Source organism: Vulpes vulpes, chromosome 10, assembly GCF_048418805.1.
Source record: "Vulpes vulpes isolate BD-2025 chromosome 10, VulVul3, whole genome shotgun sequence".
Lineage (NCBI taxonomy): Eukaryota > Metazoa > Chordata > Mammalia > Carnivora > Canidae > Vulpes > Vulpes vulpes.
This window is the reverse complement of record NC_132789.1, coordinates 16,118,346-16,141,820: the sequence shown is the minus strand read 5'-3', so window position 1 is coordinate 16,141,820 and position 23,475 is coordinate 16,118,346. Positions and strand designations below refer to the sequence as shown.

At 39.2% G+C, this 23,475-nt stretch overlaps 1 protein-coding gene across 7 annotated transcripts in view; it reads right to left on the bottom strand.

Annotated features, from left to right (window-relative positions):
• BICDL1 (BICD family like cargo adaptor 1) overlaps nucleotides 1-23,475 on the bottom strand; it is a 109,849-nt gene that overhangs the window by 80,211 nt on the left and 6,163 nt on the right. For all 7 annotated transcript variants that reach the window (XR_011994655.1, XR_011994653.1, XR_011994654.1 and 4 more), the window contains exon 2: nucleotides 21,497-21,712. Coding sequence is in view for 4 of the 7 variants with exons in the window: in XM_072722991.1 (XP_072579092.1) it covers nucleotides 21,497-21,712 (216 nt within the window). In the remaining 3 variants the exon portion in view is untranslated. The remainder of the gene's footprint in view (nucleotides 1-21,496; nucleotides 21,713-23,475) is intronic.

Here is a 23,475-nt window from a genome sequence, read left to right as displayed (position 1 = left end):
CAACAAGGGTGAGTGTACATTTGGTGATCATTTTGCAATACATACAAATATCAAATCATTGTTATACACTGGAAACTAACATGTTACATGTCAATATCATCTCAAAAGTTTTTAAAAAGTGGGATCCCTGGGTGGCGCAGCAGTTTAGTGCCTGCCTTCAGCCCAGGGTGTGATCCTGGGGACCTGGGATCGAGTTCCACGCTGGGCTCCCTGCATGGAGCCTCCTTCTCCCTTTGCCTGTGTCTCTGCCTCTCTCTCTCTCTCTCTCTCTCTGTGTGTCTCTCATGAATGAATAAATAAAATCTTTTTTAAAAAGTTAAGTATTTCCTAAGGAAAAAAAAAAGAGTGTACATTAAAGGAAGTAAAATATTAATTCTCCAGGTGTGTAAAATCTTTCAGTAAACACTCAAATTTGTTACACACTTGAATCACAGAACTACATAATATATATTTGTTTGACTGTGAATGTAGTTTTAATACTTACTAAGCATCCATATTTCATGCAAGGCTCTGCCCTCTGTGGGTAGTGCCCTGAGTATACAGCCTTTGGTGCAACAGTCAAGTACATGAATCAACCATCATAGATGGTAGAATGTAAGTGACAAAAGAAAGGTACTAAAGTGCTCTTGCTGGTTAGTAGAAGGAGAAATGACAACTGGTAGGGGAAGGAGAGCAAAGGTGTTAATGAAGGACATGCCAAGTACGCTCGACCTTAAGGACTGGGTAAAATTCTAACAGGTGAGGAGACAATATGAGGTGGGAAAGCACAGGACATTCACAGGAAATAGGCCAATTTGGTTGAAGCATGGAGCTCAAAAAAGAAAGGTAAAGGCTCGAAATATGTGCTAGGCTAGGTCCAGATGGTACAGGTCTTTGACAGCCATATCATGGAGCTCCAACTTTATTTAGTAAGCAAAGAAAGAGCCCCTGAAGCATGAGCTGTCTGACACATCCATGGATCACGTCTCCCTGGTCATCTGACAATGGGATAAAATGGAGGGGCAGAGCATCACGGCAGGGAGATACATGGCAGATTACTGCATGAAGTTCAGAGAGCCTCAACAGGGGATTTGGCAATAGAAGAGAAAGGAGGGGGCAGATACTGATTCTCTAGTCCTAGGAAGGAGGGGACATTCATCTTGAATTATACTTCATCTTTTTTTTTTTTTTTTTTTAGAATAGGAAGCTTTTTTTAAATCAGAAAGTGGCTGAACTTCCTTTTTTTATTTTTATTTTTTAAAGATTTTTTAATATTTATTTGAGACAGAGAGAGAGAGAGAGACAGAGACACAGGCAGAGGGAGAAGCAGGCTCCATGCAGGGAGCCCAATGTGGGACTCGATCCTGGGTCTCCAGGATCATGCCCTGGGCTGAAGGCGGCGCTAAACCGCTAGGCCACCAGGACTGCCCTACACTTCATCTTTTGAGAGCTCCTGCCTTATTGCTTTCTCTGAGTCTCAGGGATTTGTCTGTGTGTCCTGCTGATAGTTAAAGTCCATAACTGATATCTTTGGCAGTATGTGTTTCAGAAGACACATTTATATTCATTTTGGTTTTTTTCCTCAAACAAAAGGATTGTATTTGGTAAATAAATTCCTTTCACTTAGGGAAGCGCCACCACATTCAAGGGATGACTTTTTTTTTTGGTAAGATTTTATTTATTTATTTTAAGAGACATAGACCATAAGCAGGGGGGAGGAGCAGAGGGAGAGAGTCAAGCAGACGCCACACTGAGCACATGGTGGGGGTGGGGAGGGCTGATCCCACAACCCTGAGATTATGACCTGAGCTGAAATCAAGAGTCAGATGCTTAACTAACTGAGCCACCCCGGGACCCTTTTTGTTTGTTTGTTTGTTTAAGATTTACTTATTTATCTAAAAGAGAGAATGCAAGCATGCACACGGGGGGAGGGACAGAAAGTCTTAAGCAGACTCAGCAATGAGCTTAGAGCCACCCAGGGACTGATCTCATGACCCTGAGATCATGACCTGAGCTGAAATCAAGAGTTGGACACCTAACCAACTGTGCCAGCCAGGCACCCCAATGGATGACTTTTTAATTCAAATTCTGCAAGTTTTAAAATAGTATCTTAATTTTGAAAGACTGTCCTCAATCCTATGCTATGTTCAATTTCAACCTGGTTTTGAGGAATAAGTAAAATAGTTAGGTAGACTACAAGGCTTTGAGTTGACATAAAATAAAAATTGGTATGCTCTTCACAAAGCTCCTGTAAAACACTGAAGTTCCTCTTTAATAATGTTTACCAGCTTTTTAAGTAAACTAATGGCATAAAACAAACTACTGTTTAAGTAAACAATTATTTTTACTGTAAAGATTTTAAAATCTGCTTTTTACAGATTTTTTTTATAACACGTTTGCCTAAGCCACAGCTTTACTTGCTCTGTGACCTTAGATGAGTCACATCCTCTTAAGGCCTTAGTTGTTTCTTCAACTGTGAGATCAAACAGACCAGGTAGAAGCTAAGTAACATGGGTTAAGCTGACCTTCAACTACTATAATATGAAACAGTTGTCACTAACTTAAAACATTATGCTAGAAGTCTAAAGTCAAATTAGTAATTGCCTATTATTTTGGTCTTTAGAACACATCAATAAGCCTTTTACCCACGCTGCCATGTGTATGGCACTATATTAATCATTACTGGGGGTATAAACCAGTTAAAGATAGTCCCTGCCTTCGTGCGGTCTGAAACACTGAAGATAGACAAACATAACCATGTGTGATATTAAATGGCAATAAAATTTAGACTGCAGGCTTTATAATTTAATAAATTAAGACAAATAGGGCAACCCTGGTGGCCCAGCGGTTTAGCGCCGCCTTCAGCCCAGGGCGGGATCCTGGAGATCCAGGATCGAGTCCCACATCAGGCTCCCTATGTGGAGCCTGCTTCTCCCTCTGCCTGTGTCTCTGCTTCTCTCTCTCTGTCTCTCTCATGAGTGAATAAATAAAATCTTAAAAAAAAAATTAAGACAAATATCATCCCCAAATGCCCCTAACATTTGAGGGCAACGTCAAAAATAATGATTATATTCTATGGCTAACCCTCCCTTAGAGGCAGCAGCACGCTGGTGTGGGACATGAACTGGACACAGTGTGGCAGGTTTCTCATTAATAGTTCACAATGTTAATTTTACTTCTGTAAAATAATAATGGAATAAAGGTCCTATATGATGGAGCATGTCTTGGATTCAGCTAATACCTCCTTTCTTTAATTTATATAATGTTAGACGACATGGAATTGGTATCTATTACTCAGACCTTATCACTAACGTAGAGGGAAAGCCATATGCTAAAACATCTCTGACATCACAGTTGCGTCTTGCCTGTGCTCTGAGCTTGAACCAGAACAATGTCATAAGCAGAGAAATAACTGGTATCCATGGCAGCATCACCAGACTGGGACAATGCAAAAAGCTGTAACCTAGCAACTGATGACGTGAGATGTGTGTGGGGGGAATTCCTCCAGTTCTGCAAATGCCGAACATGCAGTACTGAATGTGACTGGTAATACCAGGGCAATGTGGAAAATCTGACTTACTTGTAGAGGGCTGGGAATGTCAGCCTCATAAAACCTTAGTACTATGCTGCATAATCTTAAACAGGAAAAGCAAGCAAACACTTCCTCACTGCCCACAACAGCAGTCATGTGCAGGGAAAGTACCTTATGTGTCATGACTGAAATGGAAAATAAAGTTCATTGTGGCACCAAACATCTCAACCCTCTCTGGGTCTCACTATATAGAGGCACTGAATTTTGGTGAGAGGGGTACTGCCTTTGGTTCTAGGGAAGGATGGATAGGTTCTGCATGTAAAGAACACAGCATTACAAAGCTACCAGACTCATAACATACCACATAATGTGAGAATGCCCCTTAAGAATCTTGTGTTTAAAAAAAAAAAAAAAGAAAGAATCTTGTGTTTAAAAGAGATCACATACATATATATGTGTATGTAGAGACATATATATGTATATGTATATATTTAGAGAGTGAAAGAACCATTTAGTTCAATCCCCTTGTTTTACTGACTCACACCCAGTCTAAAGACATATTTAAGATCAGAAAGTGACAGAGCAGAGGCTAGAAGAAGGTCTTCTGTTTTCCAGGCCAAGTCTTTCCATTAAAACATGCTGCTGTATTTTTTCCTTATGTTAACAGGAACATTGTTTGGACTTATAGGAATGAGGGATACATTTCTATTATGTAAAGCCATTGAGACCTTGGGGTTTTGTCTTTTATAATAGTGTTATCCTACCTAATATAACCATGAATGGGTCTATCCTACCCTAAGACAATCTAAACAATACACCGACTTTAAAAATTTTTGTTGATTCTGGATTAGTTACAGCATCACAGAAATTTACCCAAATCTGTGATTACCAGAGATCTTACCTTAGTACAAAAAACACAATAGATTCTGTTTGGAACAAAATGATGTACATGTTGAGGCACCTGGTGGCTCAATGAGTTAAGTGTCTGACTCTTCATTTCAGCTTAGGTCATGATCTCAGGGTTGTGAGATCAAGCTCCACATTGGACTCCATGCTCAGTGTGGAATCTGCTTAAGTTTCTCTCTCCCTCTCCCTTCCTCCTTCTCTAAAATAAATAAATAGGGGCATGTGGGTGGCTCAGTGGTTGAGCATCTGCCTTTGGCTCAGGTCATGATCCTGGGATCCCAGGACTGAGTCCCGCATCGAGCTCCCTGAGGGGAGCCTGCTTCTCCCTCTGCCTATGTCTCTGCCTATCTCTCTGTGTTTCTCATGAATAAATAAATAAAAATATTTAAAATAAAGTAAAATTAAAAAAAATAAATCTTTAAAAAAAACCCTCAAAAACCTAAGCCAGTAGTTTTCCAAATTATGTGGAGGTTTTTTGTTTTGGGTTTTTTATTTATTTATTTATTTTTCAGAACTCTTTTCCATATGAAATCTTATTTGAAGCCTCAATAAACAGATAAAGCTAATCTTTTATTAATATTAAATATCTTATACATTTAAGTGCATAAAATTTTTGAACTCCATAAAAACAATGAGGCTTTTAAAAAATCTGAAATTAGACAATATAATGTATCTGTGGATTTTACTATGTTTTTAAAATTTTTTATTTGTTTATTTGAGAGAGAGTGTGCACATGAGCACAAGGCGGAGAGGAGGCAGTGGAAGAAGCAGACCCCCACTGAGCGGGAAGCCCATTGTGATGCTGGGCTCATGGTATCCTGAAACAAGCTGAAGGCAGACACTTAACCAACTGAGCCACCCAGGTGCCCCTGTTTTCAGTACTTTAATGTTAAACTGAAATCCACAGGGGCACTTGGGTGGCTCAGGCCATTAAGTGTCTGCCTTTGACTTGGGTCATGAACCCAGGGTTCTGGGATCAAGCCCCAAGTTGGGCTCCCTGCTCAGTGGGAAATTTGCTTGTCCTCTCTGCCCCGTGCTCCTGCTCGCTCTCATTCTCTCGCTCTCAAATAAAATCTTAAAAAAAATAAAGTACTGGAAATACATTTTTTATTCACCCAGTGAAGTAGGTATAAATGCCACCAATTTTTACACAGCTCATCTTACACAGCATATGAGAGATGGACAACAGGAAGGCAGTATGCCAATGTCTCCACAAAGACAAGGTAAGCTGGCAGCACAAACTGAGGTACCAAATACCTTTCATATGTTAAATGTGGCATCGTCTATTTCAAGAGAGTACATGATATTTGTTTTGGTAATGGTGCCTCAAAGTGTTACAAGTTCTTAAAAACAATCAAATTTGCAGAATCTCTGAAAAGCAAACATTTTATTAACCACTAGTCCAGCTAGACTAGAAGTTCTTTTTCAGTTCTGAAAATTACAATTAGAGTTGGATTATTGTCCTGGACTCCAATGAAGAGGAATGGAGAAGATGCTACAAGAGTCAAAATACCACCTACTTTTCTGCTGACTGTGTTTACTCATTGAATACACATATTTCATTTTTTTAAGGCAAAACTATTCATTTATTTAAAAGACTGTTTATTTGACAGAGAGTGTGTGAGAGCACAAGCAGGGGGAGCAACAGAGGGAGAAGCAGGCTCTCCGCTGAGCAGGGAGCCCAATGTGGTGCTCGATCCCAGGACTTGGGTTCATGACCTGAGCCAAAGGCAAATGCTTAACAGACTGAGCCACTCGGTGCCCCATGGCAACATTAATTAGAGGCCAGAACCCATCAGTTAACCAGCAGAGATAACAAAATAGTGCATTGTTTGCTGCCAATAAAGTCCAATCTTGCTACCACCTGCAACCCATTTGCCAGGTATAAAATCTAAAGGCCCCATCTCACATCAGGCAGAGTCAGCTCATTTAACTCTACTTCCAACACTAAGCTGTCTATAGGGGAGGAGGGAATCTAGAGTCAATGTCAAAAGAAAAAAAAAAAAAGGCTGATTGCCACTATGTCAAATCTAGAAGCATTAAGATCTACTCTTAGAGTGATTTATCTGAATTGTGAGCCTTGCAACTCCCCAAATTTAGACAATATGCTAGAACTTAGACTCTCCTCTTTGAAAAAGATCATCAGAACTAGATACAGTTGTAAATACTATCAAACTGAAGATTCTGGAATCAGGCATGGCTCTTTCTCTTGTAAATAATTAAGAACAGGTTCAAATAATCAAGGCATGACTCCACTAATAAAAACACACATATGCTGAAAGAATAAGCAATTACCACCCTAATGTGTTTAACCTACTAATTAGCAGTACTACCGATCTGGAAAAAGCTGGAAATACTGTCTTCAGAGAGGAGAGCTCCTAGATGCAAAAGCCCCTTTTCTGCTCTAGCTGAAGTGATACTCTCAACAAATCATTTTCAATCCTTTTAGCACACCTTTGACATTACAAACAGAAATTACTAAAAAGTGGATCCCAACCTTTGGATTCATTTTATTCAGGGACTCTGAAGTTAAGGGGCATCCCAGACAATAATACCCAGCAAATATCAACTAAAAAGTAATTCAACGAGATGGAAATACAATTCGTTGGGGAGGTTTTTATTTCTGATCAATTACCCATTCTTGAAAATGTACAAAAACCAATCTTTAAACCAGTGGTTAATCTGTAACCAGTGTAAGGCCTTGGGCAATGTCACTAAACTTCTGATCCTCAGTTTCCTTATTTGCCAAATAAAGAATAACTAGCATTACTTTCTATTTGAGTAGGTACCATGTATGATGTCCTTTGGAAATTTAAACTGTTATTTGGTTGGGAAGTAATCTTTTTTTCATAACTTCTTTCAGGGATAGGCTGACTAAAAACTCCTCGTCTTTTTCCACAAAGACCTGTAAATAAGGCAGATTTGAAAAAGAAAATAGTAATACAGCCCCTACCCCAAAAGGTACAAAAGTGCATTCAGTAATTAAAACTACTTTTGATGAGCAGCTGTTCACTGTAAAGGGCTCTAGAAGCAAGGATGGCTACATGTCACCCACCAGTGGCAGAGCAACTGTGACACCAATGGCAACTATTTAAACGCCTTTAACCCAGAGAAGGAAACCCAGGAGAAATTTGCTTCACGAAGTGTGCCAGATGCAGAGCTGCAAATCTCAAATGAGCTGTTTAAAGAAGAGGGATCTGTTTACTCTTCAGAGGAAAATTAGTCTTTTCAGGGAAGATAAGCTCCAGCTAGTATGCACACTGTATCCTTTGTGTGTGGGGAAGACTGTCAGAGGCAGACTGAGGAATACAGCTCCCAAAAGGCAGGAAACAGACAAAGCACCTGTTTGCACAACTTCCTCCCACATGTGTCACACCTCAGATACCAACTCACTAAGAGTAGCTTTTCTGGGAGCTTAGAGTGTGGGAGTGGGTGAGGAGATGGGGCATCACAGGGCAAGGTCAGGGAGGGAAAGTGGGCACTCATCAGAATACAGCTCCAGAAGCTCTGAATGAGTAAATACTCAGGTGACAACCTAACCAAAAGCACCAGAATAGTATCGCAGGTACTCAGAGAGCTCAGATGGGAGATTTCACTCAAAATTTCACCTCAGTATGAAAGAATTCTCATTTTTCTACTAATGTGAAACATGGATGTTTATTTTATTTTATTTTAAAGATTTTATTTATTTATTCATAGAGATGCAGAGAGAGAGAGAGAGAGAGAGAGAGAGGCAGAGACACAGGCAGAGGGAGAAGCAGGCTCCATATAGAGAGCCTGAAGTGGGACCCGATCCAGGGTCTCCAGGATCACGCTCTGGGCTGCAGGCAGCGCTAAACCACTGCACCGCCAGGGCTGCCCCTAACATGGATGTTTAAAGGATAGCTCAAATTTAATAGTCTAAAAACAATTATTCGATTTTATATTCCAACCTACCTCTCCTCTAGTCTTTGGTCTCTTAACTTAGTAGCTCGTGACAAACATCTAGGAACCATTTTTTATTTCTTTCCTTATTCCCTTTCTCACATTTATCCATCCCATTAACAAGTCTTATTGGTTCTACCTTCAAAACATACACCCAATCTAACCCTTCTCACCACCTCCATGACCTACCATCAACTGTCCCCTTGGAGAGTCCTTCAATGATCTCCATGCTTTTACCGCAGGCCCCCACAATCCATTCTCCCACAGTAGCTAACATAATCTTTTAAAAACAGTTATCAGTTAGGTCATGATGCTCCCCTGCCAGAAACAGATCACTGGCTTCTCAGCACACTGAATAAAATCCCAAATCTGTGTCATAGCTTCGTAAGGCCCTACAGAATATGGCTATAGACTTCCTCTGACCTCATCACCTACACCCTTCCCAAGCTGACTATGCTCCAGTCACATCAACCTGCTTTCCATTTATTCCTAGGCTTTTAAATGCCTGGAATATTCTTGCACTCCTTTTTATCTATCAGATGTCTGCTCAAACCTCATCTCTTCAAAGGTTCCTACTTGACAACCCTATCCAAAATTAAGTTGTCCCTATGGCTACCACTTTCTCCCTTTTACCTGGCTATACCTTATGTCTAGCATTTACCACTTCCTCATTTATATTATTTATGTATTTCTTTCTTTACTGTCAACCTCCTACATTATTTTTCACAGGGAATTTATTTTGTTCGCCACAGTATCTCTATTACACAGAACAGTGCTTTCATACATAGCTGGTACACACCATAAATATTTGTTGAATGACTTTTCCTTTTTGTTACCAAACATATATAAAGACAATTACATAAAACACATATGTACTGTTTAATAAATAATTGTCAAGCAAATATCCATTTAATTACCACCAATGCCAAGAAGCAGAATATCCTCCTCCCCAAGCACCTTTCCATGATGACAACTCTCTCCCCTTCACACTCCTCAGGTAATCATTATCCTTAATTTTGTGATAAAAATTACTTCAGCATTCTTTATAGTTTTACTGCTTATGCATGAAGAATGATAAGCTATTCAGCGTAAAGATAAATGCAGGGTGCCTGGGTGGCTCAGTGGTTGAGCATCTGCCTTGGGCTCAGGTCGTGATCCTGGGGTCCTCAGATCAAGTTCAGCACTGGGCTCCCTGCAGGGAACCTGCTTCTCCCTCTGCCTATGTCTCTGCCTCTGCGTCCCTCATGAATAAAATCTTTAAAAAAAATAAAGGTAAGTGCTAGGGGGAATAAAAATATGAAAACACTTGGGGGGGCACGACAATATCTATTAAAAATTTAAATGTATATATCTTTTGACCTACATACCTCACTTCTAGGAATCCATCCCAGAGAAAGGCTGATATAAGAGTTCAAAAATGTAAACAAGGATGTTCACTGCAACATTTATAATTAAAATGTTGTAACCAATGCATATGGTTTTCAATAGGAAATGGTTACACTAACTATGGTATACCCCCTTTTTTTTTTATGGTATACCCTTTTGAATGTAGGATACTATATACAATCATTAAAAATATGAAAAGGGCAGCCCCGGTGGCACAGCGGTTTAGCGCTCCCTGCGGCCCAGGGTGTGATCCTGGGGACCTTGGATCGAGTCCCACGTTGGGCTCCCTGCGTGGAGCGTGCTTCTCCCTCTGCCTGTGCCTCTGCCCCTCTCTCTCTGTGTCTCTATAAATAAATAAAATCTTTAAAAAATATATGAAAAAAAAAAAACTCCAAGATACTGTAAGTAAAAAAATTAACAAGACATTTTTGTTTATAAAGAACAAAGCGAAAACAGAAAAGTGTATAAGAGAGACATGGAAAAATACAAAAGGTTATTAGTATTTTGACAGGATCATGGGGGATTTTCACTGTTTATATCAAACATTTCTGTTATTGTCTAAATTTACTTAACAATGAAACATGAGTTCTTTTTGCCATTGGGGGGGAAAAGCACTGTATACATTTTTAAATGAAAAACCTATGAGTGGAAACTTAGGGCAGAGGCAAACTTAGAATCCTTGATATCTTGTAAAAAATATTCAGCGAGGGGATCCCTGGGTGGCGCAGCGGTTTGGCGCCTGCCTTTGGCCCAGGGCGCGATCCTGGAGACCCGGGATCGAATCCCACGTCAGGCTCCCGGTGCATGGAGCCTGCTTCTCCCTCTGCCTGTGTCTCTGCCTCTCTCTCTCTCTCTCTGCGTGACTATCATAAATAAAGAAAAATTTAAAAAAAATATTCAGCGAGGCTTAGTTCCTTAAGAATCTACTCCTATCCGGATCCCTGGGTGGTGCAGCAGTTTAGCCCCTGCCTTTGGCCCGGGGTGTGATCCTGGAGACCTGGGACCAGATCCCACATCTGGCTCCCTGCATGGAGCCTGCTTCTCCCTCTCCCCGTGTCTCTGCCTCTCTCTCTCTCTCTGTGATTATCATGAATAAATAAATAAAATCTTTAAAAAAAAAAAAAAAGCTACTCCTATCTTAGCTAGATAAACTAAGTTTCACTGGGTGCAAAATTTTAATAGATTTCAAACTGCCTGGCTTCACCTAACTACAAGTGAATCTTTGTTCCTTCATTTCAAGCTCTTCATTACTCATCTCCAGATTATCCCTCCAGGCATCTCTTGGTCTAAACCCTTCCAGTTTAAAATGTAGGCTTTGATGTCTCCTGGTCTTGGACCTATGCCTGACTTCCTGTTAAATTCTTTCTGTCCCCCTCCCTATCTGTGATTCTATAGTAACAATCTTTTATGGTTTCACACACCTTTTGGAACAGGTCTTTTTGTATACTGCCCCCAATACAGGTTCTCCCTTTGGCACAATTAGTAATACCCAAAGCCACAGTGACTAGGCACATGATCAAATTCTGGTTGTGAGGAAGGAGGGAGAGATTTGTTAGAGACACTTACAGAACTGCAATGACAGGGAAAAGAACTGGGATGCCTGGGTGGCTCAGCGGTTTAGCACCTGCCTTTGGCCCAGGGCCTAATCCTGGAGACCTGGGATCGAGTCTGTGTCAGGCTCCCTGCATGGAGCCTGCTTCTCCCTCTGCCTGTGTCTCTGCCTCTCTCTCTCTATGTCTATCATAAATAAATACAATTTAACAAAAAAAAAAAGGAGAAAAATAACGATTTTTTTTTTTTTAAGAGAGAGTGAGAGAGAGAGAAAGTACATGAGAGCAGAGGGAAGAGGCAGAGAAGTAGAAAATCTCAAGCAGACTCTACTCACTGCAGAGTTCAATGCAGGGTTTAATCTCATGACCCTGAGATCATGATCTGAGCCAAAATCGAGTCAGACACCTAACTGTCTGAGCCACCCAGGTGCCAGAAGATAATGACTTCTAAGGTGAATTCTCAAGAGTTTAGCACCCAGGGCTGCACACAGAACAACTATACATCCTCGTGAGACTGTTCAAAAGCAGTCACTATCAGATTTCCAAAGGGAAACCTTTGACAGTCTCCACACTATAGGCCATTTTGGATCTTAAGATAGGTAAGATGACAAGACAGCTGGAGGTAGAGAGAGAGGTCTTTTGTCTAGAGTGTATACACCCAGCAAGGGAGAGAGGGAGCCATAATGACATCCAAACCCAAATAATAGCCAATCCTCCTATGAGACAACAAAGTTTTTTCGTAAAACCTAAAATGCTGATTTCTATCTCCATTAGCAAGGTCAGAAGACCACAGGGCCAGTCACTCAGAAACTGACCAACATAAAGGTTACTGGAGAAACCACAGCACAACACAAAAGTACTTGCAGGCTTTAAGTCAATACACAAAAGCTCTGGGGGTGACTCAATCAGTTAGATATGTACCTTTGGCTCAAGTCATGATCCTAGGGTTCTGGGATCCCCCAGTCAGGCTCCCTGCTCAATGGAGAGCCTGCTTCTCTCTCTCCCTCTGCTGCCCCACTGCTTGTGCTTTCTTTCTCTCCCTGTCAAATAAATAAATAAAATCTTTAAAAAAAAATACACAAAAATAAAAAAAATAAAAAATAAATAAAAAATAAATAAAAAATAAAAAATACACAAAAACTCTGTTCATTTTGTAGTCACTCTTCTCAATTCAAGGAAGGCTGAGTTGTTTTTTTTTTAAGATTTTATTTATTCATGATAGACACCCAGAGAGAGAGAGAGAGAGAGAGAGAGAGAGGCAGAGACACAGGCAGAGGGAGAAGCAGGCTCCATGCAGGGAGCCCGATGTGGGACTCGATCCCGGGTCTCCAGGATCATACCCCGGGCTGAAGGCGGCACCAAACCGCTGGGCCATCAGGGCTGCCCAGGAAGGCTGAGTTTTTATGCAATTCCAGGAGTATCTATGAAGACAACACTAGATGTCTAGGCAACTGAGTCACCATTATCGGTACCTTGTCTGTCACAGTGTTGACATCCAGTCTCTTGGATCACTGGTTTCCAAACAGCACACATAAGCCTAAGAATGCATTTGAAACAGTCCAGAGTACCTCAAGAGAGTGCATGAAAGGGTAGTATATTTTTCAGAAAGATATAGTTCTAAACATTCCTTTATTAAGTATCTTTGCTTGTCATTTAACAAAAAAACAACCAGCATTTATTTAATGCTCACTCCACTGGATACCTGTTTATAACAAACAATAAACAAGCCAGATGTGTATATCCAGACCATAGTCCCTGATCCCAAAGACTCTGCAGTCTAATAGCATCCGTCAAAGAATGCTATTCTTCCATCTCTTCTATGGCTGCTTCTTCACCCTTGCAGGTCTCACCTCAAATTTTATCTCCTCAGAGAGAACCCATCCCTACCTGCCCTTTCTAAAGTTGCTCTCTTCTTTCTGGCCATTTGCCATCACATCACCATTCATAGGACCTACTACAACCTATAATTATCTTGTGGATTTGTTTAGTTATTTATATACTTCTTCCTACAAGCTTCGCATATCATACGTCTTATGTTCTCCACTGTATCCCCTGTGCCTTATTCAATAAATATTTACTGAATGTTAAATTAAAGGAGAAATAAATAAATAAATATCTCACTTTTCAAAAGAATGGAAAGCCAGTTAGTCATTAAAGGAGAAAGAGGTAGATCTAGAACATTTTCAAAGACTACAATTAAGAGTACAAAAGCATCTGAAATCTCTCCCCACTGGTCATAGTAGCCCTCAGTCATATGGTCACAGGCATATGTATCTTTGGTGTGACCATATATTATTGAATGTATGGAACCTGCAAGGAAAGTGGCATCCCTGTGAACACCTACCACACATAGCACTAACATCCATCCAAGAGTCGGACCTATTGGCAAGAAACACCTCAAAATGGTTGCTATGGGTTGAGATTCATTATGTTAAAGTCCAAACCCCAGTACCTCAGAAAATGACCTTTTTGGAGACAAAGTTTTTTTACAGTGGCAATCCAATTAAAAAGCAGTTATTAGAAAAAAAAAAAAAAAGCAGTTATTAGGCTGGGCCCCAATCCAATATGTTGTTCTTATAAAGAGAGGAAATTTGGAAACAGAGTTACATACAAAGGAAGAGACATAAGGAGAAGATAGCCATCTATAAGCCAAGGAGCAAGATCTGAACAGATCTTTCCTTCATAGTCCTAGAGAGAAATCAACCCTTATGATGCCTTGATTTTAACCTCCAGCCTCCAGAACTGTGAGACAATACATTTCTGTTGTTTAAGCTACCCAGTCTGCGGTACTTCGTAGCACAGCAGCCCTAGCACACTATAGTTTTCTAAAACCTTCTGAAATCTTTATTTTGTTATCTTGGCTCTTCAGTCATGAATAAATGTTAGGATTTTTTTTCGCTAAAAAAAAATCCATATAGCATTGGAAATCCATGGAGAAATAAACAGTGTTGAGATGTAATCCATATAGAAAACATAACTGGATTCCTATGTCATCTCACACTACAAAGTTCTAGACAGATTAAAGATCTAAATGTAAAATGCCTTAAGTTTTTAAGTAATTAATATGGGAAAATACATTTAAGACTTGGAAAACGGGATAAAACAAAACACAAAAGAATAAAGCATAAAGGAAATAATTAATAAATTTAACTTCACTGAAAGGGCACACTTCTGTTTAGTAAAATATTCCAGAAACAAAGAGAAAATAGAATAGTACCAAGAACTTGTAAAAACATACTTATACACCAGTAAGAAAACAAGTGAAGGATATAAACAGGCAATTCACAATAAACAAAAACAAAAGATGTCCAACCTCACTAGCAATTCATGAAATAAAAATTAAAACAATAAAAAATTTTGAAACCCCTAAGAATAAAAATTCCGGGGATCCCTGGGTGGCGCAGCGGTTTGGCGCCTGCCTTTGGCCCAGGGCGCGATCCTGGAGACCCAGGATCGAATCCCACGTCGGGCTCCCGGTGCATGGAGCCTGCTTCTCCCTCTGCCTGTGTCTCTGCCTCTCTCTCTCTCTCTCTCCCTCTCTCTCTGTGCGACTATCATAAATAAATAAAAATTAAAAAAAGAAAAGAATAAAAATTCCGTATCACATACAGGAGACTGATTTTTTTTCAATTTTTATTTATTTATGATAGTCACACAGGGAAAGAGGGAGAGAGGCAGAGACACAGGCAGAGGGAGAAGCAGGCTCCATGCACCGGGAGCCCGACGTGGGATTTGATCCCAGGTCTCCAGGATCGCACCCTGGGCCAAAGGCAGGCGCCAAACCGCTGTGCCACCCAGGGATCCCTGGGAGACTGATTTTTTTTTTTAAATTTTTTTTTATTTTTTTATTTATGATAGTCACACAAAGAGAGAGAGAGGCAGAGACACAGGCAGAGGGAGAAGCAGGCTCCATGCACCGGGAGCCCGACATGGCATTCGATCCCGGGTCTCCAGGATCGCGCCCTGGGCCAAAGGCAGGCGCCAAACCGCTGCGCCACCCAGGGATCCCATGGGAGACTGATTTTTAAGACTGGACAAGTAACCAAGTGTCAGTGAAGATGTGAACAATCACACATACTGGCTCTCACAAACACTGCTGAAGATGTGAAGATGTAAATTTGTACAACAATTTTGGAGAGTCATTTGGCAATATCTCATGAGGCCGAAGAGGTCTTTACTCTAGAACCAAGCAATTCCACTCCTAGGTTAACCACGTAACTCAAAACCACAAGAACAGTCACTATAGGAAAGTGTATAATAATGAAAAATTGGGAACTTAAATGTTTATCAAAAAAATGTTTATCAAAAAAAGAATGGAAATATTTTGTACAAATATATTTGTGTTATTGCACAAATAACAAACATTTGAAATAAGTGAACTAGAACTGTATTTATTAATATAGGTCAAGCCCTAAAACGTAACCTTGAGCAAAAAGAATGAAGTGTAGAATGGTGTGAATATGATGCTGCCATTTACTATGTTTAAAACATGGGAATATTATTATACATTTTTAGTGGATATAGAATGTATAATAGGATATATATGTTCACATGCATGCACACGTGTACATGTATGTAGTACAAACACATGAATAAGAAGAATAAATGGAAAAATGGAGAGGACATAAGACCTTCAAATGTATCAATTATGTTTTATCTCTTTAAAAAACCTGAATACAGGGATGCCTGGGTGGTTCAGCGGTTTAGTGACTGCCTTCAGCTCAGGGTGTGATCCTGGGGTCCTGGGATCGAGTCCCGCATCAGGCTCCCTGCATGGAGCCTGCTTCTCCCTCTACCTATGTCTCTGTCTCTCTCCCTCCGTGTCTCTCATGAATAAATTAAATCTTTAAAAAATTAAAATAAAAAAAACCGAATACAACAAAATATTAAGATTTTATGAAGTTGGATTTATATCATTCTCTGCAGTTTTCTGTTTGAAGTATGTTATGGTTTTTAAAATATTTTTAAAGATTTTATTTATTTACTCATGAGAGACAGAGAGAGAGAGAGAAAGAGAGAGAGAGAGGCAGAGACACAGGGAGAGGGAGAAGCAGGCTCACAGGGAGCCCGACATGGGACTCGATCCTGGGTCTCCAGGATCACGCCCTGGGCTGAAGGCATCGCTAAACCGCTGAGCCACCTGGGCTGCCCTGTTATGTTTTTTTTTTTTTTTAAGATTTTTATTTATTTATTCATACAGATGCAGAGAGAGAGAGAGAAAGAGAGAGAGAAGCAGAGAGAGAAGCAGGCTCTATGCAGAGAGCCTGACGTGGGACTCAATCCAGGGTCTCCAGGATCACGCCCTGGGCTGCAGGCGGCGCTAAACCGCTATGCCACCGGGGCTGCCCTGTTATGTTTTTTTAAATGGAAAAAGCAAAAATCTGTATTATAGCCCAGTACATACTCAACAGTCATTAAGTCTGTATATATTCAGTCCTGCAGTATGAAGCTCTGACCCCTAGTAGAGAAAATGCGATTAGGATTAAGCATATGGTTCTGCTGTTGGCAGGATGAGAAGCAAGGGAAGGAGGGGGGGTTAAAGGTACAGATGATATTTCATGTATAAAAATGTAGGGGAAAAGTATAAGAAAATTTCCTAGTCAGTTTCTACAAACTCTAGAACTATCTATTTCGGGGAAGGAAAACTTTAGAAGTCCCTAAGCAATTTTAAATCCTCCCCCTCTTTTTTTTTTTTTTTTTAAGAAGAAATCAATAATTTTTTCTATTCTTTGGTCAACAAGTCTGACCTTAGTGTTTACAAAGTTGCGTGAGCAATGTTTTAATTAGTACAAACTGTGAAAATGACTTAACTCTTACTGAAGTTTCTAATACTATGGAGATTCATTTTGAAAATATCTTAACATCAACTGCTTCTGAAGGCTGAAAGGGTTACTGACATTATTATGAACAAGACTGTGTCTATACTGTTGAAATCCCTATTTTGGCTTGCTGCCCTACACACAAACTGTAAGACGTTTCCACAGGTCCTAAACTGTGGTATAAGCTGCAGCAGGTTAAATTAGTGAAAGATCACTTTAGAACACTTTCACACTGATCAGAACACTCTGTTTTGCTGCTACTGCTGGGGAGAAAATCATCTAGGGGCTCTCTGGAGGATTCTGCTATAATGCTAACAAAAAGTATTGTATTAGACATGTATCAGAGGGATTTTCAAAAAACCTCCACTTTAAGTTCTACATGAAATACTCTTCTTAAGCGACAAGCATAGCCCATGTCTCTCCTATTCTCTTCCCAAAAGCAAGACCCATTGTATTCTTTCTACTTTTGAGGTAGGATTATAAGTGTCTAACACGCCCTATTAAACCCCACTGTCAATGCCATCATGGTGTTACTTTATAACTCCAAAACTGAACTACACATTTTCCAAATATGTCAGCCTGAGTTTCATAAAGATAAGACTCACAGAATCTTAGACACTAGGAAAGAATTTAGAGGGCATTTTACCCAAAATGAACAAATAAACTCAAAAAATGGTATCCCCAGAGTATATGAAGGATACTCTAGAGGATACAAGATGCCATAGAATGAACTTGACTCAACTCCTAGAAGGATCATTTTTACTCAAATATTTCTGAATAGAGATTTAATTGTGAGACAAAACATTTTCAGGCACTAATATATGCTGGGGACATTTCAGATTTTTTTGTCATCAGGTTAGAGAATCCATGTTTGACTAGATACAAAAATCCCTTCTACGCAAAGAAACGATAATTATAAATCATGGCTACTATCAACTAAGTACTTACAATATGCTAGACACTATAGTTGGAGTTTTACATATGTTATCTCAGTCCTCCAAACACTACCAGGTAATAGCAATAATTGTTTCTATGTTACGAGGAAGGAAACTAAGGTGAAAAAAGGTGAAAAACCTTTCCCATGTTCACCCAGCTAGTAATAGGAGTTGGTATGTGGCCCAGGGCCATCTGGCTCCAACTGTGATCTTAATTGCTGCCTCAGAAATGTGAAACTGAGGCACAGAAACCCTGAGTCTTAAATTAGAAAAGCCTTAAAAAAGCCACATGCTTTTCTGTCTCTCAAGTTTTCCCAGCTATAAGATTAGAATACCTATCTCTTCCTTCATGATAATGAGGATCCAGAAGTTTATGTGATATATATGCTCTCAGCATCCTATGTTAGAGCTGAAAAGAAGCTTGGTCACATAAAAACTTGTACATGAATGTTTATGGCAACCTTATTCATAATAGCCAAAAAAATGGAAACAACCCAAATGTCCATCAACTAATGAAGAAACAAAATGTGTTATGTCCATACAATGGAATATTTTTCAGCCATAAAAATTAGGTATTGATATACGCTACAATGCAGATGAACCTTGAAACATATTAAGGGAGAGAGGCCAGACAAAAGAATCACATATATATGATTTCATTTCTATGAAATGTCCAGAATAGGCAAATCCATAGAAACAGAAAGCAGATTAGTGGTTACTAGGAAGTCAGGGTATGGAGTAGCAGGTTAGGAGCAATGGACAGTGACTACTAATGGGTATAGGATTTCTTTCTTAAAAAAAAAAAAAAAGGATTTCTTTCTTTCAGGGGGTGAAATGTTCTATAATTAAATCGTGGTGATGGTTGCACAACTCTGAATATATTAAAACCCAGTAAATAATACCTTCAAAAAATGAATGTTATAGTCTGTAAATTACATATCAATAGAGCTGTTTTTTTAAAAAAACCAAAACTTTGGAGGCCACTGTGGCAAAAGAAATATACTTAAAGATACTTTGGGGATGCTTGACTGGCTCAGTGTGAAGAGCATGCAGCTCTTGATCTCGAAGTCATGAGTTCAAGCCCCACTTTGGGTACAGAAGTTACTAAAAAAAATGAACTTTAAAATAAAAAAAATACTTTGGACTAAAGCATCACAGAAATATTGTACTACACTTTATATATTATACATTTCATGCTTATAAAGACAATGTTAAATACATTGTAAAAAAAAAAAATCCTGTTCTTCTACTACCTCTGCTGGTTGTTATCTTGTTCAAGGAGAATCTTAATTCACTTCAAAGTACTCAACTCCTCTAGGTCCTGAATACCCAGTTAATAAAATGATAAAATACAATCTAAACTGGCTGCTGATGGAAACCCCTGGGGCTTGTCCTGCTTAAAAAGAGAAAGGGAAAAAAAAGCCTCAATACTCACCAAGGGCCTACATTCAAGGCCAGAAAGGATAACAAGAATCTATATCTAGTAGAAATGCTATCCCTGTATATCCTTTTGGGAACAGCTTACCAGGATTTTCTACAGAGAAATTAGGCAAAGGAACCTCAACTACGAAGACACTGCTTCATTAAAACAGTTGTCAACATTAAAATCCTTACCTTCATATGCTTCAGCATAACATAAACACATTATCATACTTTCATTTCAATGGTATTTATATAAGGTACATATTTTTATCCCCATTTTATGGATAAGTGAGGCACAAAGTCATCCAGTCAATGAGAAGCAGAGCCAAGATTCAACATCCATGTAAATCCCAAGTTCTCTGCTCTTTTGTTATGTCATGTTAATATTTGCTTTCTCCCTTCATCTCTCTTGGCCATCTATCTTTCACCAGATCGAAAAGCAGAGTTGAGACTGTTTATGCTCACATTATTTTATAACATGAACTTACCCCAAGAAATAATTTCCCCTTTAATCATTCTGGTTTGCTGTATTCCTTGCATAGGTGTCCATAAGAAACACTTGTGCAGAATTAAGTATTAAGTCAACGCTGCTGAACAAATAAATCTGGCTAGGTGTATCCAGTTAGTTTAATTTTTCATAAGTAATGAATGAAGACTCAAAACCTAAAAAATCTTACAAAATCCCTTCCCAGTTGTTGCAAAAGGTTTTAGAACTGAATCAGAAATGTTGCTACTAACCTGACCTTGAAACAACTTCTTGAAGAACTGTCCAATTCTTCCTTTCCAGATAATCAAATGATGATTCAATCCCCTAGAGGGGCGGTGTGCAGGTAAGATCTTTATTTCTACCTATCATCTGGATTCTCACCTTTCACATGTGTTGATATTTCCTGCAAGCAGCTATTTTCCAAGGTATTAGGCATCTTTTTTTCCCCTTTCTTCCCTGTCTCCCTCCCCCTCCTCCCCACTCCCAGTCTCTCCTCAACCTCTTCTCCCCTTTCTCTAGTAGTAGCATTTACCTCACACTTCCTAGTGAGGCATGAAGGTTTTGACCAGTCTCAGAGTATCCATGGGAAGCAACTATGACAAACTAATGAAATAAGGTCACACATTACTACCCACTGAATTAGTGGAAATGCCAAGAATTTACCATGTGTTGCTCTAGCTAAGCCTTTTCCAAAGATCTAAGCATGACCTATGGAATGACACCAGACTAGAATTTCTTTATTCCTCTGATGACTAAAGAGTTAACAGTTCTTTTTTCAACACATAAGAAGGACTGAGGTACCATAGCAAATTCAGCTTTTAATTTTCAAAAGTAGGTGGATTTGGAGACCAGGGCATTAACAACATTCCTGCATTTGTTATAAAGGTATGTTCTGTATTTAAATTAGATTTCTACCTATTCAGCGCTCAAACTTCTTTGCAATGATTTTGTAATTTTGACCTTGGTTAATTAATACTTTTATCATGTCACCCTATACAGGTACAAGTAAACAATTTTTACTTAATATGAAATAAAAAGAACAAATTTTAAATACAGACACACACATATCTCCTTTCACATTTAAATATGAAGAAATGTACATTCACAAATGTAACATCAATGAAAATCATTTGCTCTAGTAATTTTCCCCAAGTTTTCAGTTTAAAGAAGGCACCATTTAATATTTGAACTAAATGCATTAACATACTTTTGTCTATGACAGACTTAATTACTCTAAGTAAGGAATCAGACCTTTAGAGCTTTCTGAACACCAGAAATCATTAGGCACAGCTCTTTCACTTTAAAAACGAAAAAACTCCCAAGTTAAGTGATTGTCAAAGTCTCACAGCTGACTAATGACAGATAGGGGTTTTAGCTCCTGACTCCTAGTTCATATAGCTAAAGTTCTCAGGTGAAAAATATTTAACTTGTTGATGTCAACGCCAAAGGCAACAAAAATCAGAACTACCCTTACCATATGTATGACTGACATCACACAGTCACTCTGGCTTCCACTTTCAATATTTGATACCATAAATTCTTAACTTGTGACTTACCCTGCTGAGTTGATCCAATAACCTCTGGTTCTGTTCTGATAATTCCTGGACAGCTCGTGTTTTTTCTCTATCTGCTTCCCGTAGGTGAACTTGCTGCCTCTCCAACTCATCCTGAAGTTGTTTCACATCACTCTCCAGTTCTGACACACGTCCTTCCCATTCCCCTTCTCGGTTCTCAAATCGTCTTCTTAGTTCATGTTTCTCTTGTTCTAAGTGCTGGGTGAGAAGCAAAGAGATTTTAAAATTGTTCAAAATTTGCAGTCTTTTCCTGTTTTCTCTTCTCACACTTTCCTAACTTCTCTTTCCCAGTCAGTCAGCACAAAGAAACACTCTGCCACATGGGAAAAGTTGCCCATTTCACAGCTATGAAAATATTCCCTTCTTTCACAGTAGAGAAAGAGTTGGTTTCACAAAGAGAATGTCATTCCTATTTAAAATGCTTAATATTACTATGTTTATTCTTGTCCTTGAAAATGGGATTGTAGACTTAGGAATTCACTTGAAATTCAGCAAGTCATCCAATTAACTGGTGAACTATACATTTAAACAACTTAAGATGAGTGCTTAAGGCTTCTTTTGGAATCATCTATTATGCCTGGCATAATACCAGGCACTTAGAATCAAAGAATTTTCAGAGAATGGAAAGAACTCCAGAGATCTTTCAGATTAACCATCTTTTCTTACAAATGAGGTAACAGAAGATAAGAGGTCAAGTAACAAGCTCAAGGTCAATACTAGTAAACAGCAGAGCTAGGATTGTGTTTAAATCATCTGACTCTGTTTAGTGCTCTAAATCACAATTCAATAAATATTTTTTGTGATATACAGCATTGTATTTCGATATCAAGTAAGTTCAGCTTCAGGTCTACTTTAAATCATTAGCCTTGTATATTTATTTCTGGTCCATCCATTCTTTCTTAAGTACCTTAAATACCATTCTAAGTGCCAATGGGTCAGCCACTGTGCTGGGGATACAGTGAAGAGTAAAACAGACCTGGTCCTTGGATTTACGGAGCTTCCATTCTAGTGGAAAAGACTGATAAAAGGAGTAAGTTGTGTGTGACAAATGGTATGCAGTAAAAGTACAGGTGTCTTAAAGTAGCAGCTCAATAAAAAAGGATGCTTTTGAAGGAAATATCTATTTGTTTCTGTGAGATAAATATGGATGTCTCTTTACAGAGGCAAGTATGCTCTACTTAAAAGGCATATTATGGGGGATCACTGAGTGGCTCGGTGGTTTGGTGCCTTCCTTTGGCCCAAGGCATGATCCTGGAGTCCTGGGGTTGGGTCCCACATCGGGCTCCTTGCATGGAGCCTGCTTCTCTCTCTGTGTGTCTCTCATGAATAAATAAATAAAATATTTACTTAAAAAAAAAAGCACACTATGTACAAGAAAGCAAAGTCTATACCCCAAGGAGTATATTAAAAAGAAGTTAGGGATCCCTGGGTGGCGCAGCGGTTTGGCGCCTGCCTTTGGCCCAGGGCGCGATCCTGGAGACCCGGGATCGAATCCCACATCAGGCTCCCGGTGCATGGAGCCTGCTTCTCCCTCTGCCTGTGTCTCTGCCTCTCTCTCTTTCTCTCTGTATGACTATCATAAATAAAATAAAATAAAATAACTTAAAAAATAAATAAATAAATAAATAAAAATAAGTTAAAGCAATGGTCCTTAATTAAGGGGAGCTCTCAGAAAAGCTCATATACCCACCTGGACCCCAATCCTAAAGATTATGGTTAGGAATGGGATGAAACCTAGACATGCGTCTATCTATCCATCTATCTGCCTATCTATATTGGCTCTACAGGAAATTCTGATGCAGTGAAGGTTGATAACAAGCACTGCTATTGTTTCAACAAGCTAAGATAAGCACAGGAATCTTCTTCTTCAAGGTAGTCAGTCATCTCTTCTACTTGGGAAGCTATGCTCTTATTCTACCCAAGTTCTCACTCCTTGAATATTTTTTGGAATGCTTCTTTTG